This window comes from Talpa occidentalis, unplaced genomic scaffold (genome assembly GCF_014898055.3).
Source record: "Talpa occidentalis isolate TD23 unplaced genomic scaffold, MPIMG_talOcc4v2.1 talOcc4.8, whole genome shotgun sequence".
In the NCBI taxonomy this organism is placed as follows: domain Eukaryota; kingdom Metazoa; phylum Chordata; class Mammalia; order Eulipotyphla; family Talpidae; genus Talpa; species Talpa occidentalis.
In genome coordinates, this window is record NW_023605194.1 from 112,635,060 (window position 1) to 112,655,484 (window position 20,425).

A 20,425-nucleotide genomic window follows, 5' to 3' on the forward strand; every position below is an offset into this window, starting at 1 on the left:
GGAGCAAGGGATGCCCCGCTCCACCTGGAGCTCAGCATGGAGACCACCAGTTGCACCCCGGGCTTTGGGGAGTGCTAGGGCGGGGTGCAGCTGCAGCTGGGATGCAGGTGGGAGGGGCCCGCCTGGAGACCCGCCCTGCCCAGCACGACTCAGCCCCTGCGGCTGGCAATATAAGCGCCCCAGGGCAAGGCAGGGCGCACGGTGCTTCCAGCCTGGGCGCAGGGCATCTCCAAGAGCCAAGGCGCGGAGCAAGGACACGCCGCCACTCACCCCACGCCTGCACTCCCTGGCAGCCAACTTCTCAGACCACCGGCCTGCAGCTGCACAGTCGGCACTCTCCCCAAAACTGGGCCACTCAGGGCTGAACCGCAGTGCAGAGGCGGGAGAACCTCACCTTGGGGCGGGAGCCCTCCTCTGCTGGCCTGGTGAGGCGCCCGGTTTGTGCTCTGCGTGAAGATGGTCGCCTCCACCGCCCCAGACCAGCCGGCCCCCACCATGCCCATCAAGATCTTCTCCGCAGGGCTGGCGGCCTGCACCGCGGATGTGATCACCTTCCCTCTGGACACCGCCAAAGTCCGGCTCCAGGTAGGCAGGCAAGGTGCAGACGGGCAGAGAGGGGCCTTCCTGGCTGTGGTCTCAACGCCCATCCCACTGGGGCTGGTGGCCACCTTTGATTTGGCCGCTCTCCAGGATGGATGCAGGGGGGAAGGGGAGGTTGGGGGCAGGTAGTTTCTGGAGAGAAACTGAAGCACCACAGGGGTCACAGAGAATGGCTTCACCTTGACTCCTGCCAAACTCCCCAAATGTTAGGGCGCGCCAGGTGTTCTAAGAGCTAAGGCTGTGGGCCTCTCCCAAGTTTAGAAGCAGGTGCTTTCTGCCTTCTTAATTAACAGGGACACCTTCCCATCCCTCTGCCTTAGTTGGGGGTTCTCCAGCATTCATGGGGGGAGGTGGGATGGGGATGTGCAAAAGGTGTATGGTGGCTTCTGTCTCGCTGTCTCTCTCTCTCTCTGTGTGTGTGTGTGTGTGTATAGGTATATATAGAGAGAGCTAGATGGAGATCACAGACACAGATAGATCCACTCTGATATAGATCACACACACACATGTATCTACATATGCAGGTGTAGCTCTCTCTATTAATATAGACAGGTATCTGTATAGGTAGATACTTAGAGAGAGAAACTAAATAGCATCACGTGATGGGACAGGTTACAGATATCACTCTACGAGCACACATAAGCTGTAAGGCAGGTGTACAGAGAAGAGGCTGCTGAGACCAAGAAGGAACAGGACCTAGGAACACAGCAGGATAAATCTTGCCTGAAGTTTTCTCCACAGAGAACAGCCACGGCCTGTCCTTGTGTCCTTGGTTTCTCCTCCCTGGGGTAGGGGGGGGTCCCTACTTGGTGCTCACTTCCCTCTCCCCTGTTCTCATTTCCAGATTCAAGGCGAAACCCCGATCTCCAGTGGCATCAGGTATAAAGGCGTCCTGGGCACCATCACCACCCTGATCAAGACGGAGGGGCCCATGAAGCTCTACAGCGGGCTGCCCGCGGGCATCCAGAGGCAGATCAGCTTCGCCTCTCTGAGGATCGGCCTCTACGACTCCGTGCAGGAGTTCTTCAGCTCGGGCACGGACGGTAGGCGCAGCTGCCGGGCCCCCGCGAGCCCGGCCGCCCTGTCCAGGCACAGTCACTCAGGCTAGTGGCTGCGTGTCACATCCGTGTTTGGACCCCCCCCCCCCCCAAATTCACTTGGTGTTGGCTCACTGCTCGTGGGCTTATGTCTGTCCGAATCATCCAGCCTGGGGCCTGGCTTGGATACGTGTATGTCTTGGAGATGAGGAGGCGGAACAGGTCCTCGTATACCAGGCTGAGGAGTTTGGAGTTTATTCTTCAGTGATGAGAAGTCATTGGCAAATGTGGGCGAGGGGTCATATCAACAATGCGCATGTTCAGAAGACCTCCTTGGTGCAGAACAGAGGCCGGATAGAAAAAGGGAGAGAAAGGGACACTTGGGAAGAGAGGGTGTGAGGAAGGAAGGTGACGGGGAGAAGGAGTCAGGGAGCTTCAGCTTGACTGGATTTGGCTGCCAACTGGACAGAAGGTGGACAGGGAAGGCAGGAATAATTTGTGGAGGGAGGGAGTATAGAAGCTGCCTCAGGGGCAGATAAGAGCTTCAGCTCAGACGTGTGGTGTCCAGCCTGCACCTGCACTTGGACAAACCTCCTGGCTGGACTCCTAGGAGTTCACAGGAGGGACTGTCCATGGGCTGATGGAGCGGAGAGACCTAGTGAGCAAAGGTCTTCAATTAATGCCATTTTAGTCGACATCCTTTCCTTATGACATTGATGAGGACAACAGCATCCCAGCCGCGCAGGAAACAGAAGGGTGTAATCGAGCCTCTGGCTTCCCTTATGTGCTGTTCCGCTTAAATTGGCAGTTTCCAGGAGCCTGTCTAGAACCTAAGTGAGGACTTCCTGTAGTGACAATAGGAGCTCTTAGGTTTCCTTAGCAAAACCCCTTCAGCAGAGTGGAGTCAGGCTGCAGAGGGCTGAGGGAGAAACGAGCCCTGGGCAGTGAAGACAGAGATCACAGCCTCTCCCTCGAGGGCTCCAAGGAAAGGTGTGCATCTGGTGACAGGTGCGCGCCACAGAAGGAAGGCGGCCCTGCTCCCGCCATTAGAAGATGGTTATCTAGACTTTCAGCCCCTGGCTGAGCCCATGTGAAGAGAGGACCGTCCTGATGGTAACGAGAGCTGATGCTAGAGCTGCGTGCTTCCTGCCCGCAGGCCAGTGCTCGGTCCCTCAGCTGCGGTATTTCCACCCACCCGCTGGTTCTAGGAAGTGAACATTGTCATCTCCAATTTGGATTAGGAAACAGAACGACAGACACTGAGAAAGCCCTTGGAGCGATGTTATCGTCCACCCTTTACGTTCAACTGTGGAACAGGGGTGGGCGGCAAGACCTGTAGTCTTATTAAATGGCATCGTCTTGGGTAACATGTGCTCGTTTTTCCAATTTCAAGTGAAGAACCACTTTCTAGCTGCTTTTTTGTCTTTGTCCCCTTCACAGCCTGAACTCCCTCGAGGTTCTGCACCGGGGTCGTGTGTCTGTTGTGGCTCGTTCCACAGACTGTGGGCCCAGCCAGCAGGAGGCCAAGCTCCTCTGGCTACCGGTGCCTTCCCTGGAATTTTTTCTTTTTGTGTGTTAATGACTACTGCTCTCTCTCTGGGCAGGCCCACCCACTCTGGGAAGCAAGATCTCCGCAGGCCTGACGACTGGCGGCGTGGCCGTGTTCATCGGGCAGCCCACGGAGGTGGCGAAGGTCAGGATGCAAGCCCAGAGCCACCTGCACGGCCTCAAGCCCCGCTACACCGGCACCTACAACGCTTACAGAGTCATAGCCACCACGGAAGGCTTCCTGGGGCTTTGGAAAGGTAGCTAAGCCAGGGGTGGTTCAAGCACGCACAGCCAATTAGCACATTGTCACCGAGTGGGGCTCGTGACACTTTCTTGTTTTCCAGGGACCAGTCTCAACCTGACAAGGAATGTGATCATCAACTGCACAGAGCTGGTGATGTATGACCTGATGAAGGAGGCCCTTGTGAAGAACAAGGTGCTAGCAGGTAACAGCTCTGTGATGCAACCGACAGGTCATGCCACAGCTACAATTTCATCTTGGAGTATCTCCAGCCAGGTTTTACTGAAGCCCTTAATTTTGTTTTCCCTTTTTAAAAAAATGACCCCAATCCCACATTTTAGAAGTTTTGCTGCAACAAATTTTTTTTTTTTTTTTTTTTTGCAAAAGAGCAAAGTGCAACTGTATGATGAGGTCAGTGCTCTTCACACCTGATACCATTTACAGGACTTCCTTAGCATCATATTTGTTAGATAGAATTCAGCAGGCGAGGCCTCCCCCAGCTGTAGCCATGCAAGCTGGTTATATGAGGTGTGCCCGTACCAGAGATCCCACCAAATCACACCCGCACAGCTTCTAGAGACACTAAAATTCTCCCCCTTAGATCCCGAATATCTGGCTTTACACAGCACCCTACGGGCACAGAGAAAAAGCACAGGTTGTTTTCCTGGCACTTTTAATTCATGATGCCTCAAGCTCTTGGCTACCTTTCCCAGTGTAAGTCCAACCTTCCTTACTGTATTTTATTTCAGACAAGCAGGTAGCCCTCCTGTGACCCACAGACTCACCAGGCTCTGCTAGGCCCCTGGAAACTAAAAGCTCCGCACCCCCACCCCAAGCCTGAGGCTGACTCGTTCCTCTGCTGCATTTTAGATGACGTCCCCTGCCACGTCGTGTCGGCTCTCGTCGCTGGGTTTTGCACGACGGCGCTGGCTTCCCCGGTGGACGTGGTGAAGACCAGATTCATCAATTCTCCCCCGGGACAGTACCCGCACGTGCACAGCTGCGCGCTGGCCATGCTGCACAAGGAAGGGCTGTCGGCTTTCTTCAAAGGGTACGACCTGATCTTCCATGTCTATGATGTTGAGAGCAGGATGTCTGGGCGCTTGGGACACTGGCCTCACCAAGCAGCTGACCTCTAGCTGACCAGCCTTGGAGTATGCAGTACACTTCGTGTCTGCCTCCTTTGCCAGACACTCCTCCACCAATGCCACTGTGCCAGAAAATTAAGTTGCAATCTTAAGTGGTGATAAAATTTTCTCAACTGTGATCAGACAGGTTCATTGGAAATGGACGTATGACCTTGACCCCAGTATATTGGGAATGTAGGGGGCAGCTGCCTCCTCTGGGCAGGAGAACTATCACAAGTGAGGGAGGGAGGGATAGAGGACTAGGATGAAACCAGGTTTGGTTTTCCCTCTTTTAATTTGTTGGACTCAGATTGTCTTAAAACAAAATTAGACAGAAATCATTGCCACTGGCCCAGAAATGTGATGCTGAAAAGGACTGTTCTGGTCCTCGCTCCCCTCACCTGGGCACTCGTCTTGCGCACTAGATCCGTTTCCCTTAAAGCAGCATTATATGGGAAAACCCCTTCCTCAGTACCAACTGATTTATGATTATTCTCAACAGGGATTAAACTAAGGTACCAGAACATGGCGTCTTTTTTTTTAAGCATCTTTTCATGTACCTGTTGTTGAAAGATAATTTTACAGCCAGATGTCTTTTTTAAAAAAAGTTTCAAGGCAGATTTAACCGCTGACATCTTTTCCTCCTAGACCATTTCATTGCTGCAAATAGGTGTTCAAAATCAATGACTGGATCTGCAGAATTTGGCAGATTCCTTAAACAAGCCCCACCCCAAAGAGGAAAAACAAACAAACAAAAACCCAGCACGTGTAGCTCCTTGACAGAGGAAGGACAGAACTGCCTCTTTCTCTCTTCCTCTCTTCATTCCCTACCTTCCCCGCAGAAGGCCCAGCCAAACAAAAATCACCTCCCTCCGCACCAAGGGAGGAATGTGATTCACAGAGACCAAGGCAGAGGGCGGCTTTGGTCAGAAAGGGAAGAAGGATGTGCTTGTGCACGGGCATCACCTGGGCCCGGCGCCCCAGCGGTGCAGACAGCTCCCCAGGACCGCGCCCCAGAGGTGTAGACAGCTCCCCGGGACGGGACGCGCACCCCAGCGGTGTAGACAGCTCCCCGGGACGGGACGCGCACCCCAGCGGTGTAGACAACTCCCTGGGACGCGACGTGCGCCCCAGCGGTGCAGACAGCTCTCCGGGACCGCGCCCCAGCGTTGTAGACAGCTCCCGGGACGGGACGCGCGCCCCAGCGGTGTAGACAGCTCCCCGGGACGGGACGCGCACCCCAGCGGTGTAGACAACTCCCTGGGACGCGACGTGCGCCCCAGCGGTGCAGACAGCTCTCCGGGACCGCGCCCCAGCGTTGTAGACAGCTCCCCGGGACGGGACGCGCGCCCCAGCGGTGTAGACAGCTCCCCGGGACGGGACGCGCGCCCCAGCGGTGTAGACAGCTCCCCGGGATGCGAGTCCCGCCCAGTGGGGAGGGGCCGAGCCGGGTGTTTCCGCCTCCGCCCCGGAGCCGCGCGGGCAGCGGGCAGCGGGCCGAGGCCCAGCGCTGAAGCGGAGCGTCCACGCGTGTTTTCCAGGTTCGTGCCGTCCTTCCTGCGGCTGGGCTCCTGGACCGTCATCATGTTCGTGTGCTTTGAGCGGCTGAAGCGCGAGCTGATGAAGTCCAGGCAGACGGTGGACTGTGCCACATAGCCCTGCCGGGCCCAGCCCGCGCCGGCTCCAGAGTGAATACTAAAAAATGCCTGTGCACTTCATTTCACCCTAGAAAGATAAATGAGTTCCGCACGAACAGAGTCTGGGGATCTTTTTTTAAACAAAAATGAACACCTGTCTCTCTTATTCTCCTTGTTGGAAGGAGAGGAAAGCAAAACACTCAGTGTGTCTCCTGGTAAGTGTAGGTCCAGACAAGTTATTGTGTCTGATGGACCATTTGGGGGGTGGGGGTATGGAATTTGATGATAGAATAGGAAGAACTTTAATGTATTTTTATTATAATGCAAAGCGATGGAAAAGTGGGTGAAGTGCATTTTTATAAATATAAAAATGAAGGTACTATACTATTACTGTTTTCTTTTTATTTTTTAACCCAGTTGTCAGCTACTCTGTCCAATAAAGTATTGCTGATACCTTTACGCTGGTCTTGCTGCTCCTGTCTCTGAAGAGAAGATTGTCCAGGAGCGGTTGAGTTTTTAGAATAGGCATAAACTTACTTTAAATGTTCTTTGTACAGATTTTAAAATGTCAGTCTATATTTTAGGACCCCTATAGCAGCTTCTGCGCTGAGATACTGTATTCATTTAGGCATTACTGGAATCATGGTATCTCTGAGAATTACAGATTTTTGAATTAAAAGCCCTTGGGTTAGCCAGAGGAGATTCCTGCTGAGGGGGAAATGAATCTTCAGCAACTTAAGTGATTCCAACTTTATTTAACAAGTCCTGAAGCTGATAGTCTCCTTTTGGAGAACAGCAAAATGGGGCAGGAGGCGGGAAGGCTTGAGGGCTAAAGAACAAAGTAGAGACAGAAAGTAACTGCCTGGAGCCACAGTCAACATTTGGGGCGAGCATGCTTGGCCTTCGAGTGACTGAATGTGCTGCATTTCTGGTCATGCAGAGATACTAGAGGGACAAGACGGTGATCTGAGCTTCAGTTTGCTGACTTGGCACCCTGGGTAGGAGAAACTCCATTTTGGGCCTGCAAAGTTGTCTCAACAGCTGTCAGGTACGGTGTAATTCTGCGTTCATAGGCTCCACGTTCCTCTTATGGTTGTGTTTTCTACCCTTAAGACTTCATAAGGGTCCCTCAGGCTTATTTCCCTGTTGTCACCTGTGAAGCAGGGATCCTGCTCTCACCTCAGGGCATGCTGGCCTGACTCCCCTTGTTTGGTCATCACCGGTATCTTTTAGGGTTTCTTCCGGCCTCCAGAGCCCTCTTTGCCCACCTGTGCATTCTGGCAGAGCAGGGAAACAGCCCTGGGGCAGCCCTTGCCAAAGACTGATGGGAGTGTGTAAATATCTGCGCAGCCCCCTTGGGCAGAAACCTCGGAGGGATCAAAATCTTTATACACAGGGCTGTTCTGCTTTAATACAGCAGTGATACAAAAATGAATCTGTGACATACTGCAAAATTAGGGAAAAAAGTTATAGTGCAGTATGAATTACTCATGCCCCTTATAAGATTAGGAATGAGGTAGTAGCTTCTTTTTTTGTTCTCATAACCAATTATTGAATAACATCTTAAACAGATAATCAGTAAAGGAGTTAAAAAGTGAAAAAAAAAAACTGTATATTTTGATTTAGTTTATAGGAACATGATTTTAAAATTACAGAAGCATGGTTTCATTACATACTGGCTTAAATCAAGGATGGGAAGACAGAAGTATTAACGGAAAGCTAATGGCAATTTCAAGATGGATTTTATTTGCTCACAACATTCTGAACAAAATGACATCACATTTCAACAATTTTATTTTACATAAGAACTCAATTGCTATATCCAAAGTAGAGAGAAATCTATTTCTTTAAGTTGCCAACCAGGGCTTTCCCTACTCCCCCCTCCCCCCCAAAAAAAGCTATTGCTTCATTTTTTTTTTTTAATACTTTTTACTGAACAGACACAGGATCGCCCTGGAAGAGTAATGTCATAGTTGCATCTCACCTGCATTACTGAAGCCAGGGGGAAAAACTCCCTCATGGTTTTTCCTAGACTTTTAACAATTTCATAAATCTTTGTTAAAAAACTGCTTGTACAGAGATTCATAAATAAGAAAATGGAAATAAAGCCTCCCCAGACTTGTTATTGAGAACTTAGGCATAACGTTCATCCTGAGAAAATAGCTACTGGTCCCCAATCATTAATTCCAGAAGACAGTAAACATCACCGCCTCCAAGCCACACCTCTTCTCTTCCACACCATGGTAACGGGCAAGCTCCCCTGCTCTGCAAGGGGCACCCCCTCACCCTCGAGTAAGCCTCCTTTGAGCAAACCTTTGACCAAGTTCTATTTCACTCAATGCAAAGAGGAGAAACAGCACATAAACAATTATGAATGCTGGAATTAAAATGAAGAGTACACATTCACATAGAAAAATACATAGAAATACAAGTATCTGTAAAAGTGGGAAAAAAATCAGGATGAACATTTTCAATAAAAAAGATTGTTTTTCTAAACTGTAAATGGTGCCAGTAAGACACTGCTCTTCATATCTGACTACATCACTGTATTTATACACAAACAGAGGCTGGTCTGGGGTCGCTGATATCCCCCGATTTTTCCCATTTCTTTAAGGATTGTCTCTTGGAACATATTCGAGCTACAACCATTATACATCAACTTTTTGATTATTCTTGTCACGAGCACTCTTCAATCTGGCACATACACAAATTCATTCAAACAATGAATGATTCCCTTTTTTGATGCAAAAACAATCTTCCTGCTACTTCAATTCTATCACTACTTTGGTATTTTGTTATTATAGACATGTAAGACTTTACATATGGATTTTAAAGACTACATAAAGTTCTAACACCTATACTGAAAGCAAGGGAAAGCAGGAAGTCAGACACAGTTACATTTTTTTCTGACATGTCACCAGCACATGAAAGTTGCAGGCTTACAGCTGGTGACAGTTAGTTTGGCTTCCAGACTCTGTGAAAGTCTCATTCGTGACTTTCAGACCCCAGCGCTTCAGAATACACAATATGGTTACTGATTATTTGATGCAAAATCAGAACAATGTATTGTTCAAACAGAGGTTGATTCAAACAACATTACTGAGCAAACTTTCTAATGACATTTTTTAGTATTACTAAAAATATTTTTTCTCTTTAATGGGAAAAATTACATAGAATATTTCCCCCATATTTGAATTATTCTTTTATTAAGTATACTAAAGTTTACATCAGTTCAAGATCTCAAGATTAAAACATAAAGGTAAATATTTTCAGCATGAAAATGAAAAGGCGAACAGAACTGCTTTCCATGTAAGAGTGAGGACCCAGATAACGTGAACTTTCAGGGCTGACACCCACTTCTTTTCAGGATTTTGCCACATCTCACAGACCTCTAGCAGGATGATAACGCATTACCACCATTTTAAAAACCAACTTAAGATAATCCCAAGTTTGAGAAGTCTTCTAGAAGAAACCAGTTTTTAAATTTTTATATTGAAAAGTAGTTGAACTACCATGATTATAATTAAAAAATCAAATTTAAAAAAGTTCAATCTTGTTGAGAAAGTAATAATTGTAATGATATTTAATGTATGTGCTGTCCAACACTCTGTGTTACTTTCCAACTGAATAGTCTTCTCTACTCTTCTCTTTGGCAAGTTTGAAGAGGTTTGTTAACAGATATAAACAAATACTCGAAAGTCTAGAGTCCTGACATTACTGAAGAGCCAGTATATATACTTGAGATATACATATTAAAAGATGTGCTAATATTGAGTTTCAGATCAAATCATGTCCTTAACAGGTTGGTCTCTTAGGATTGAACTTAATAATCGAACTTAATAATCAGACAAACCTATCTTTAAACTCTTAGTTTTGCTCGAAGTACCTATATCTAAAACACACACAAAGAAGGAACGGTTCGGAATCTCATCACAACACAATCCTTGACAGCACCTGCTGTCCTCCTGAGATTTTAGGAGAATAAGCTACACAACATGCATAGTCCTCATCCCCTGGCTACTTTAGAATCCCACAGACTGTTAACACAAAAAATATTCATAAAGCCCATACACCACCACTTAGAACGGCAAGGAATCAAAGCAAAGAGCAGCAAATTAAGTCAAATAAACCAGTGGTGTTTAACTCAGATTTTTAAAAAGCTTTATATTTTCCTCTTGATTAAGTTACTACTGAAATAGTAACTGTTCTTTGAATACAAGCAAGATTTTCTTACTAGGTACAACTCATTTCACAAATACACACAGGCAGCAAGGAGACCTCATAAAAGGCCCAAGCAGGAAGGGTCTTTTATAAAACTGAGAGAAATAAATACTGAAGTTGAAAATGGCCTTTAAGCTTTAAAATAACATTGTGATATGTTAACGTATGATACTAAAAAACCAAAACACGTCACCTGTACTGCCATTCTCTTGTTATCTATTATGCTAAATAATCAGAGAAGCTCGTGTCTACCTACAATCTAGTCTCAGGGAGTCACAGCCACATGTGTCGAAGGCGCAAACAAAGAAGAACTATCCTCCCTGTCAATTAACCAAGCAGTAAAATGAAACAAAGAAAGGGCAAAAACAGAACCTACAAACAAAAAACTCTTTAAAGAACTCTGAAAAGATACCAGCCCGACAGCTACAACACATTAAAAATGAAAACTGATTTTTATACATTTTAATCAATCAACCAATTTAAGACAAATACCTGATTTGCACTTTTACACTACATGGGCTAAGTCCCAAGTTCCAAGCTGCAGTTCACGTGACTCTACAGAGGGGCTCTTTGGAAGGGTATGTACCCGTGGAGGACAGTGTATAAACATGTGTAAACATACACTGATTGTCCACTAGCTTTCTTAAATAGAATTTCTGAAATATTTTTGTAGGAAATTATATATAAGGAGTGTAATTGATCAGATAATTTCTATTACAACATATAAATTCTGTTGTGTGTGCAAAATGTGGTAGAAATAGAAGATATTATGGATGATTCATGTTTTTAAAGTAAGCGATACATTATAATCCAGTAAGAGTCCTTTAATTTTTTCATGAAACTTCTCTCGATATATGTTGAAATACATAATGCTTTCTGGCTTTTCTTCAAACCAAAACTTGTCAAATTCATAGACAAGATAACCTGTGGTTGGAGAAAAACAAAATATGAATATAGTCACAAGAGTAAAATCACATCCATGCCATCTCATTTCAAAAAGATAAAACCATCTAGAAAATTAGTATAAAATAGTCAGAAATCATCTTAAGCTACACACCTGAAAAAAAATTAAGAAATATTTTTGTATGCTCAAAATAAATAGCAACTGCATAAAATACTTAGTGTACACTTAACTATATGCCTCAAAAATCAACAAACTCCCTCCTGAGAGGTAAATACTTTCACTTTTTTTTTTTTTTTTTTAAGATTTATTTATTTATTTATACAAGCACTGGGTACAGTCAGAAGCACGGGAGGGTGAGAGAATTCACCAGAGCCAGAGTGGGGAGCAGAGCAGGCAGAAGGACCGAAGTACACTGCTGAGGGGAGCAGCGGGCGGCAGGAGAGGTCTGCGCGCCATGTGGGACCCTCCTCTGGTGGCCGGGGAGCAGCCGGGGATTGAACCGGCGCTGCAGAGGCTGCGGGCAGCTTCGCAACCGCTGCGCCACCGGGGAGGCCCATGAGGTAAATACTTTCAAAAGATACTTCGGGAATAGGAAAAAAGTTATTTCCAAAGACCCCTGAAACACAAAAATGAAAATAACAAGAAAGAGTCCAACATGGATAAAGTACAGGAAAGCTGTTTTCACTTTGATTGCTGAAAGTCAGCATTGTTCCTATTTTTTTCCAATGAATTGCCAACACTGTCTTTTTAAAAGAAGAATAAAAGAACTTTAAAACAGCTTGACATTTTTGTTTACCATTCTAAAGACACAGAAAGATCAAGATGAATATGAAGCCACACTAGTTCTGAATGTTTTGATATTCTGAGATACCTTCAGAAGATGCTTCACTTAATTAAACCTTCAGTGTTCAGAAATGGTCACAATAAAGGTGACCGGAGCAGCAGTAATACTGCCTATTTTGGTAAAATGTTACTAAGCGTCCTCCGCCTAACACCAACAGAACCAGCCCTGAAATATGGGGACTGAAAAGTCTGTTTATATAAAATTTCCTTACAAGAATAACAAGATAATCTTCAAAATTTCCTTGACTTGGCATTCATTACCCAGGATTCAAAAGTGAAATTTTCAGCTGATTGGAAAATGGAAGTTTACAGAAAAACTGCAGAAATCTTCAAGTCACATGCATGTGAAGAAACAGCCTCGCTGCATTTTTTTAAACCAGTAAATATAGAAACTAAAATATTAAGTAATTTTGGGGGCCCATCTTCCATTCTTTTCCAAGGATCCTGAATAATAAAATGACATGCGTAAGTTATAGACTTGCTAGAGCTATTAAATTATACGTGAGACTTTCCTATTGGTTTAAGAATTCTCTTAAGAAACACCTGGCTGCCCTCATGCTAATACTCACAGTAAAACTGATGAAAGTGTTCCAGTGTTGGTGCCCCAGGAACAAAGTTGTAGAGGTGAAACTTCAAAGCTTCACTCTTCAGCAAGCTATAGGCCATCTCTGTGAGATTGATTCCAACTATTGCATAAGAATACCTAGGTCAGAAACATGACCTGTTATACCAGCTAGCCAGACTGCTCACAAAATAAATTTACAGTTATGTAAGCAATTAGTAGGATTAGTTTGAATTAGAACTACTTTGATTTTTTTTCTAAAGAGTACTGATTTTATGAAAATCTCTACATATTCATATTAGGAAAAATCAATCAGAATGGATTTTTTAAAAATTGTTTTTAAAAGGTGGTTGATATTCTGGATTTAATCTAAGAAATAAAAAGCAAGCTCTGATCACATTGACACCTAAATCTGTAAAAAAAAAAATTTTTTTTAAATGATACACTAGGAAATCTGATATTTTCTTCTCCAATATCAGGGTATTTATTTTTATATGTAACACTGTTATATTTTTTTAAAGACCAGGTATCATGGGAATATAAAAGTGAAAAAATAATGATAAAGGTAATAAGGTTGACTCAAAATTTGTGTTTCACGCCACAATTTACAAAGCTATTTTTCATTTTCCCATATCGAAGCTACTTGCTATACCCTTTTTCAAATCTATTTCTCAAAAAAGGAAAAATGTTTTATAAAGGTTTTTCCTTTTCTTCATTTTATAGATCAACTATAGCTGTTGATAAAAATATGTTTTGTATATGTTTTAAAACATACAAAATTGGTCATATTTAGCTTTAAGAATTGTGTAATATCCTTTATAACATTTTTGTTAGTTAAAATATCATTAAGTTCTTTCAATTTTTTTTTTTTTTAACTTTAGGTCTTTATTTGAGGTTCACAGCAAAACTGAGCAGAATAAACAGAGATGTCCAAACTCCCTGCACTCCCTACTCATGCACAGCTCCCCCCTTTGCCAACCTCCCCCAACACGGTGTATATTTGTCACAGTTAATGAATGTACATTGACATATCATAGTGTCCCCAAGTTCACGGCTGACCTTACTAGGGTTCAGCTATAGCTCAGCAAACTATAGATCATCAAACCACAGATCATCAAACCAACTTGAACTTCAACTATAGATCATCAAACCAACTGGAATTTGAGAGCGTATAGTTTCTTTAATATATCCAGCTTACCCTAACTTTGGATGATTTGAGCGGGAAAGGATCTGATGGGCCTCACTGGTATAATTTTCACTGAAATACCTAAGAAAAGATTTAAGAAAAATAATGAAGTCAATATGTTTTTCAAATTAAAGATCACCAAAAGCAACTGAAAAAGCTACTATCAAGATAACAGTCCCAGTACTGCCACAAACATTGAAAAAGCACCCAAGCCCATCCCAAATCAGTGGTTTAGATGACTTGTCATAGATGGTGACGAGTATTTTTATTCTCATCTCATCTGACATAGTTCCCAAAATAGAATCAGAGACTCAATAGAGACAGGCAAGATAAAAAAAGTAGGAGTGTATATAATTTCTTAGTATCAGAAGGAAAATCAAGAAGCATAGGAACAGGGAAGATATTGGTAAGGAAAGAAATCACACATATACAAGTATATTTCCAATGTCTTGATACTGTTGCCAATACATTAGAAAATATTTTTTTAGCACTGCAGCTATTAAAATTCATATAGTATAAAACAACTAGAGCAATTTCTATTAGAATTTAACCAAATTGGAGATTACATGAAAGTTTATTTACAGAAGGAAAGAAAGTTTATTTCACTTACACAAGATTGATTAATCCAAGTATGCCCATGCCTCTGAAGTCTGTTTTGGGATCATCACCCTGGAAACCAATGTCAGCCCACTGCTTGGAGATTCTAGCCTTCAACTTTTTCGTGGGCATTAGAAGATTCCAAAGCTGTACAAACATGCTTTCATATTACAAATAATAGTGATGCTCTTAATTTACCAAGACATTCCCTCCTATAGTTGATGTCACTCGTAAGCTGAAAGCTTTCAATTAAACAACTTGTGTAGACAAATCATAGGTGCAACAGAGACTATTTAGGAACTTTTCAATTATCCTTAAAAAATGCAGCACACTCATTCCTATCTAAAAGGCTTAACTTATACAAGTTATTCATATAAAAAGGGTGTGTATGAGGGGGAACCTGAAGCTTCTGGATTCATCCTTTTTGGCTGACAAGATGTCCCTTTATATAAGTTTGTAACTTATCTCAATTAAAAGCAATAAATAAAATGTACTTGAATATTTTAATGATGCTTAATTAGAAAATTATAACAGTTAATAAACATCTTTCACCAATATCATAAAATGCTCTAAAGGACAAAGAAATGGGAGGGCTGTACACATTAGCCTCTAGAGTTTGTGCAAGGACCTGACTGACTCAAGCCTGAATTTTTTCTCCAGTGCCCCATAACTACAAACACAGAAAACAGAAACCTACCTTGAGAAGCAGCTCTTCATGCTGCAGGTTATCAGAATCATACGGCCTTTTCCTTACGCTTTCCACATCCAAATAGAGCTGTTTATAGCCAGTTATCTGCAGTAAGCATGCCTTCATGCAGATTTGAAAACTGAAAATGATAAAAATTATTTTTAAAAAATTTTACCTTCTTGTCACAATGAAGTAATCACTTTCAGTTTCATATAATAAATATCCAGGGCTTCCATAAACACAAAACACTACACAAAGTCCTCAGGGACAGGGTGGGAATGGCCAACTTTACACCTGTGAGGGTCTGTTCTCTTTTCATGTTTTCCTTGGGCAACTTCGTGCATTCCCCAATCTTTATTGCCAGATATCATCAACAGGTTACCTTAGTTCTCCCAAGCATAATAGCCCTCTCCATGAAGAAGTGTGCTCGTCATCTAAATCTAATACCCTCTGAATCTACTAATGACACCGGTAACCTTCAAGTTCTGGCCTTTCAGGTCTCTCAGTATATCAAGAGATCCTATCTCAAAAACGTCCCTCCAAGCAATTATCCATTGCCCCTTTTGTGTTTATGGCTTTGTCATCTCTTGCTTGAACGACACAGTTCCTAACTCTTCTTTGTTCGTTGTTCTTATTTCCTCTACCAATGACACAGGCCCAGGGCCTGGACTCAAGCCACCAGGGCCTTCCTGGAGGAGGAAGAGGAGCTGAATTTGAATGGACATAGTTACCGAAGGTAATGAATTCTGGGAAAGTAAGGGTAAGTTACCTTAAAGGCAGATTACCGTAAATGAGCAAGATGCTGGCATGTAAACCAAGGGGGGTAGGTTTTGGTCCTGCCTCTAACACAATCTCTCCGGAACCACTAGTCCTCATCCCGGAGAGTAAAAGGGTTCAATCAGATATTTCCATGACCCCTTCAGCGCTAATGCTTTCCAGCTGTGTGACTGCCCACCCCCATGGCCCCATGTACGTGCACGATGGCAGCAAACCTTGAGTCCTTCTCCAGTTTAATATTCTTTTCCCTCATTATATCTTCTACACACTTGTCCACTGCACTCTGAACAAGTGTCGAGTTCCGTAAAACCTATTTATGTGGGGAAAAAACGCAGGTGAAAAATCCCTTGCAGCTGGAAAAGAAAAGCATGCTGGGAGACATGCAGTGAGCTTTACAAAGTTAATGGGCAAAATGAAAGCTAAGTTGCTTCACAACTTCACTAGGGCTAAAATCATAAATTAATTATTAATTCTTAATTAATAAAAGGGAAGAAGCATGATGTATCAGATGAGGATTTCCTTAACTGAGAACTGGCTGATGAGCTCTTAGCCAATGAGCTACCACCATGGTGTGCTTATGAGGCAGAGACTTTTTCGTATAATTAGAAAATTACAAAACAAAAATGTACACAAAGTTTTAATTCAGAAGTCAATGTTTTAAATGCAGAAGACACAAAGAAAACTCAAATAATGTTGTAATATTATCACCAGTGACAGTCACTGGTAACAGACTAACATATATCCTTCCAGTCTTTTTTCTATGCACATGAAACAGATTTCTTAACTAGTAACTCTCCACCCTTCACTTGGACTTAGACGTGTACTTAACTTTAGCCAATGAGGTATCTATGTGTTTGGGCTTTCCTCAATCCACTGTGAAAAGAACCTACTATTTTTCTAACCTGCACCCCAGAAAGAAACAATTGGAACAGACCTAAACTTGGCAAGAATGAAGAAACACCGACACCTGAGTGTGAAATTAATAACGTATGTATTGATAGATGTTCCTGAGATTTTGTAATATTAGACAGCAAAGGCTGAGTGATTCATAGCATGAGGAATGACTTTTTTTTGGATCAAACAGCACATGGCTCAGGGTTTTCTATAACTATCCCAAACCGCTTAGCTTCCTTTCACTTAAGAATCACTTTAGGACACAGTCAAAATAGTTTGCCCTCTAAAACCCTGCTTTTCTAAAACTATCAAGTTGAGGCAAAAACAAAGAAGCAAGCATAACTTCAGAACAGGACAAATTATACAAATAACTTCTTTATGCAAATAGAGTACAGACACACACACAGGCAGAGAGAAAATATTATAGACTGTTACTTCTAAAGTGGGAGAATTTCACTCAATATTCTTTCTGCAAAGACTCTTCTACTAGGACATTAAAAATAATTAATTCTAAATTTGAAGCATGCTTTTATAGAAAAAGTATCTCCAAGTTAAATTTTCTAGAATTACCACCTTGATATGATCCTACCTTATTCTTGGAGTATGTTAAGGAATTTTCTGAAATGGAAAAAGAAAAAAAAAAAAAGAATGTTATCATTCAGGAAGACTTACAGATCTAGAAGATAATTTCTATATGAGCAACATAACACTGAAAACTTTTATCTTACTTGTACAGAGAAGTAGATATGATTGCAAAATCCTCAAGCCCAAAGAACATTTTAGGGCCACAAAGATGAGGCCAACCTAGTGTCCCCGGGGTTACCTGTTTCCAGGTGGGCCCCCAAGTGCCTGCTAACCACTGCACATTCACAGCTGCTTCAGAATAGCTCAGGTCCCAGAAACTGGGTGTGACCACAGCAAAAGTGCTCTCTGCTACATTTTCTTCATTTGTAGCCTTATGGAGCATGCTCCAAGATTTGCGAAGCAAGCAACTGTATCCTTCACAATGAAGGGGGCAAAAATAATGACTTTGGATTATTTGGCTAACCATCTTCAAACCAGGCAGACAGCAAAACAATTCTCCATTCATGAGAATTGTTTCCGGTCTCAAGAATCACAAAGTTAAGTCTATGAAAGAAATTTTCTGACACATTTCTCATCAATTTGAAAAATGCTTCTGCCATGAAATAAAACCTTAACATGCTCTTCTTCACACCAGACACCCTATCCAATTCAGCCAAGATTTTTTACCAAGAGGTGCTTAGTTCTTTTCAGAGGTATCAAAGGGCAAATCAAAAGAGCAGGCAATAATTGAAGTAGGTCATATAATTGTGAGAAAACTAGGGGAGTAATTAAACTTCCATCATCGAGCTGCCCTGAGGTTTACTCTTTCAGGTCTAACAGCATTGCCTTGGATACCAGTTCCCACTCCCTAAATCTTACAGGGGTGGATCTCTTACTTGAAGCACACTCCAAACACCAACAAGGATCTAGTTAATTCATGATTTTCCATTTAACCTCTTGAACATGAACAGCCTGACCCCTACTTCCTCCCTTGGCCAAAATGATCCCATCACACTCCTCACTTGTGTGTGTTCTAATTCAAAGCAGTATTTTCTCTTAAGCATTGGAAATGAATGAATTTTCAAAGTACTAGAACAGCACTGTTCAACAGGAATATCCTGTAGGCCAACATGTGAACCACGAGTTTCTTTAAATTGTTGAGGAAGTCCTACGAATATATTTGAACCCAATATCCAATCTATTATCGCAACATAAAGTGAACATAATTACAAATGCTATATTTTTACATGATTTTTTCATATAAACTCTTTGAACCGGAGTGTATGTCTTATATTTTTCCACATCACAGAACACATTTCAAGGGCTCAACAGCTAAGTGGGGTTACTGGCTAGAGTACTGGGCAGTGCAGATTTTGAGTCTAACCATCTTTCCTAGAGAATCTGTGGTTGCCCACTGTTGCCCTCACCTGAGTGAAAATTTCCAAGGGCTTATAGAAGTATAGAGAAATTAAAGCATCATCAGTTTCTTCTTCTATAAAATCATACATTTTCAGAGCTGGAAGGATTCAATGCTAGATTTCAGAAGATGAAACTGAGTTTAAGTAACTTGATTTAGGAGAGTAAGCACATGTCACTATGAGCACTGAGAAAGAATTCATTCAAATATTAGTTTTTAATATTTTTGTCCAGTAACATTACCTATCCTGTGTGTCCTTTGTGCACCTACATAGGTGTCAAAAATCCGCTGCAATTCACACTTGCCAGTCATCTGTCGTAGGAGCCATTTCATCCAAAATCGGAAAAAGTGCCCATAGAAGAACTCCCATAAAGAAATTAACATGTTTTTTTTTTTTCCCTGGAGGAGGAAATATATGATAGGTTTAATGACCTTACATTGGATTTTAGAATGGAAAACTCAGCTTATCCACCTCATCAAATCCCAAACGCTGGCCACGCTCTCTACGACGTTACCCTTTGGGGTCTGCTCAGTGGTCTGTGTTCAGGCGTCGAGGAGACAATGACAGGGGTGCTAAAGTCCACTGGGACGAGAGGACGGCTGGCCAAACGGCCAGTTTATCCCTTTTCAAAAAGTAACTGTAAAAACCAGCGCTGCTGAGATGCAAGCTCGGTTCCCCGTTTCAACTTGATGCTTGAGAATTGGGGCTCGGGAGTTCAAGAACAGGGAGACCCCAACTAAGCAACAACTCCACGGAATGCACCACAATGCGGGAATGTTTTTCAAAGTCCTGAGCCCCCGTGGGAGACCCCACCACACCTGTCGCCCGCGGGGAGCCGCCCCGCACGAGCGCCCTCGCGGGGTTCGCCGCCCCGGGCCGCGGGGCGAGAGGGGTTCGCGCACCCCCGGGCCAATTCTGGGTTTCCAGTCAACATGTGAGGGCGGAACCGCGAGCGGCAATGAATCCACCCCCGACCCCACGGGGTCTTTATGGCCGCAGGAAAGTCCTCCGTCGCCAGAGAAGCGGGGGGCTGGGGGGAGCAGGGGGGGCGGGGGGGCAGCGGGGGTCACTCGGGGCCACGGGCGAGCGCGCCCCCCGCCTGCCCGCGGGCGCCCGTCTCCAGGGGCCGGGCGGGCGGACTCGAGGCCCCGCGGGTCAGGGCCGCGGCGGGGCCCGCCCGAACGGGACTCGGGGCGAGTCCCCCGCCCGCGGACGGGCTGCCCGGGGAGGCGCGGGGCTCGCGGGCCCGGACCTCGGGGAGGCGGCCCCTTCCGGACGCGGCCGACCCCGCCGCGCGGCCCGCGCGGGTGACGGCGGCCCCAGCCCCGCCGGGCGCCCGGCGCAGCCGCACGGCGCCGCGCGGGCGAGAGGAAGAGAAGCGGCGGCCACCTCACTGCAGCGGGAGGCTGGGGCCGCCCTGCCTCGGTTTCCCCACCGCGAGCAGCCGGCAGCGGAAACGACGCGCGCGGAGGGCTCCCTGCAAGCACCGCGACCCGGAAGTCGGGGGCGGGGCCGCGGGAACGCCCGCCCCCGGCCGCGGCCAGGCCCCGCCCCCGGCCCGCCGGCCTCTCCCTATTGGCT

At 44.6% G+C, this 20,425-nt stretch overlaps 2 protein-coding genes across 2 annotated transcripts; one reads left to right on the forward strand and one right to left on the reverse strand.

The window, feature by feature from the left end:
- The first annotated feature begins 456 nt into the window (after positions 1-456).
- On the forward strand, positions 457-7,465 carry UCP1 (uncoupling protein 1). Its single transcript, XM_037496480.1, has 7 exons — positions 457-585; positions 1,445-1,643; positions 3,242-3,442; positions 3,530-3,631; positions 4,297-4,477; positions 6,095-6,405; positions 7,131-7,465. Exons 1-6 carry the CDS (start codon positions 457-459, stop codon positions 6,207-6,209), a joined length of 927 nt encoding a protein of 308 aa, XP_037352377.1. The 3' UTR covers positions 6,210-6,405; positions 7,131-7,465.
- Positions 7,466-8,079: 614 nt separating this feature from the next.
- On the reverse strand, positions 8,080-20,318 carry ELMOD2 (ELMO domain containing 2). Its single transcript, XM_037496382.2, has 9 exons — positions 20,234-20,318; positions 19,086-19,242; positions 17,452-17,480; positions 16,184-16,278; positions 15,201-15,330; positions 14,517-14,650; positions 13,919-13,987; positions 12,728-12,861; positions 8,080-11,335 (listed from the first exon to the last, which is right to left on the reverse strand). The coding sequence occupies exons 2-9, from the start codon at positions 19,225-19,227 to the stop codon at positions 11,190-11,192; spliced, it is 879 nt and encodes a 292-aa protein (XP_037352279.1). The 5' UTR covers positions 19,228-19,242; positions 20,234-20,318; the 3' UTR covers positions 8,080-11,189.
- Between the last annotated feature and the right edge of the window lie 107 nt (positions 20,319-20,425).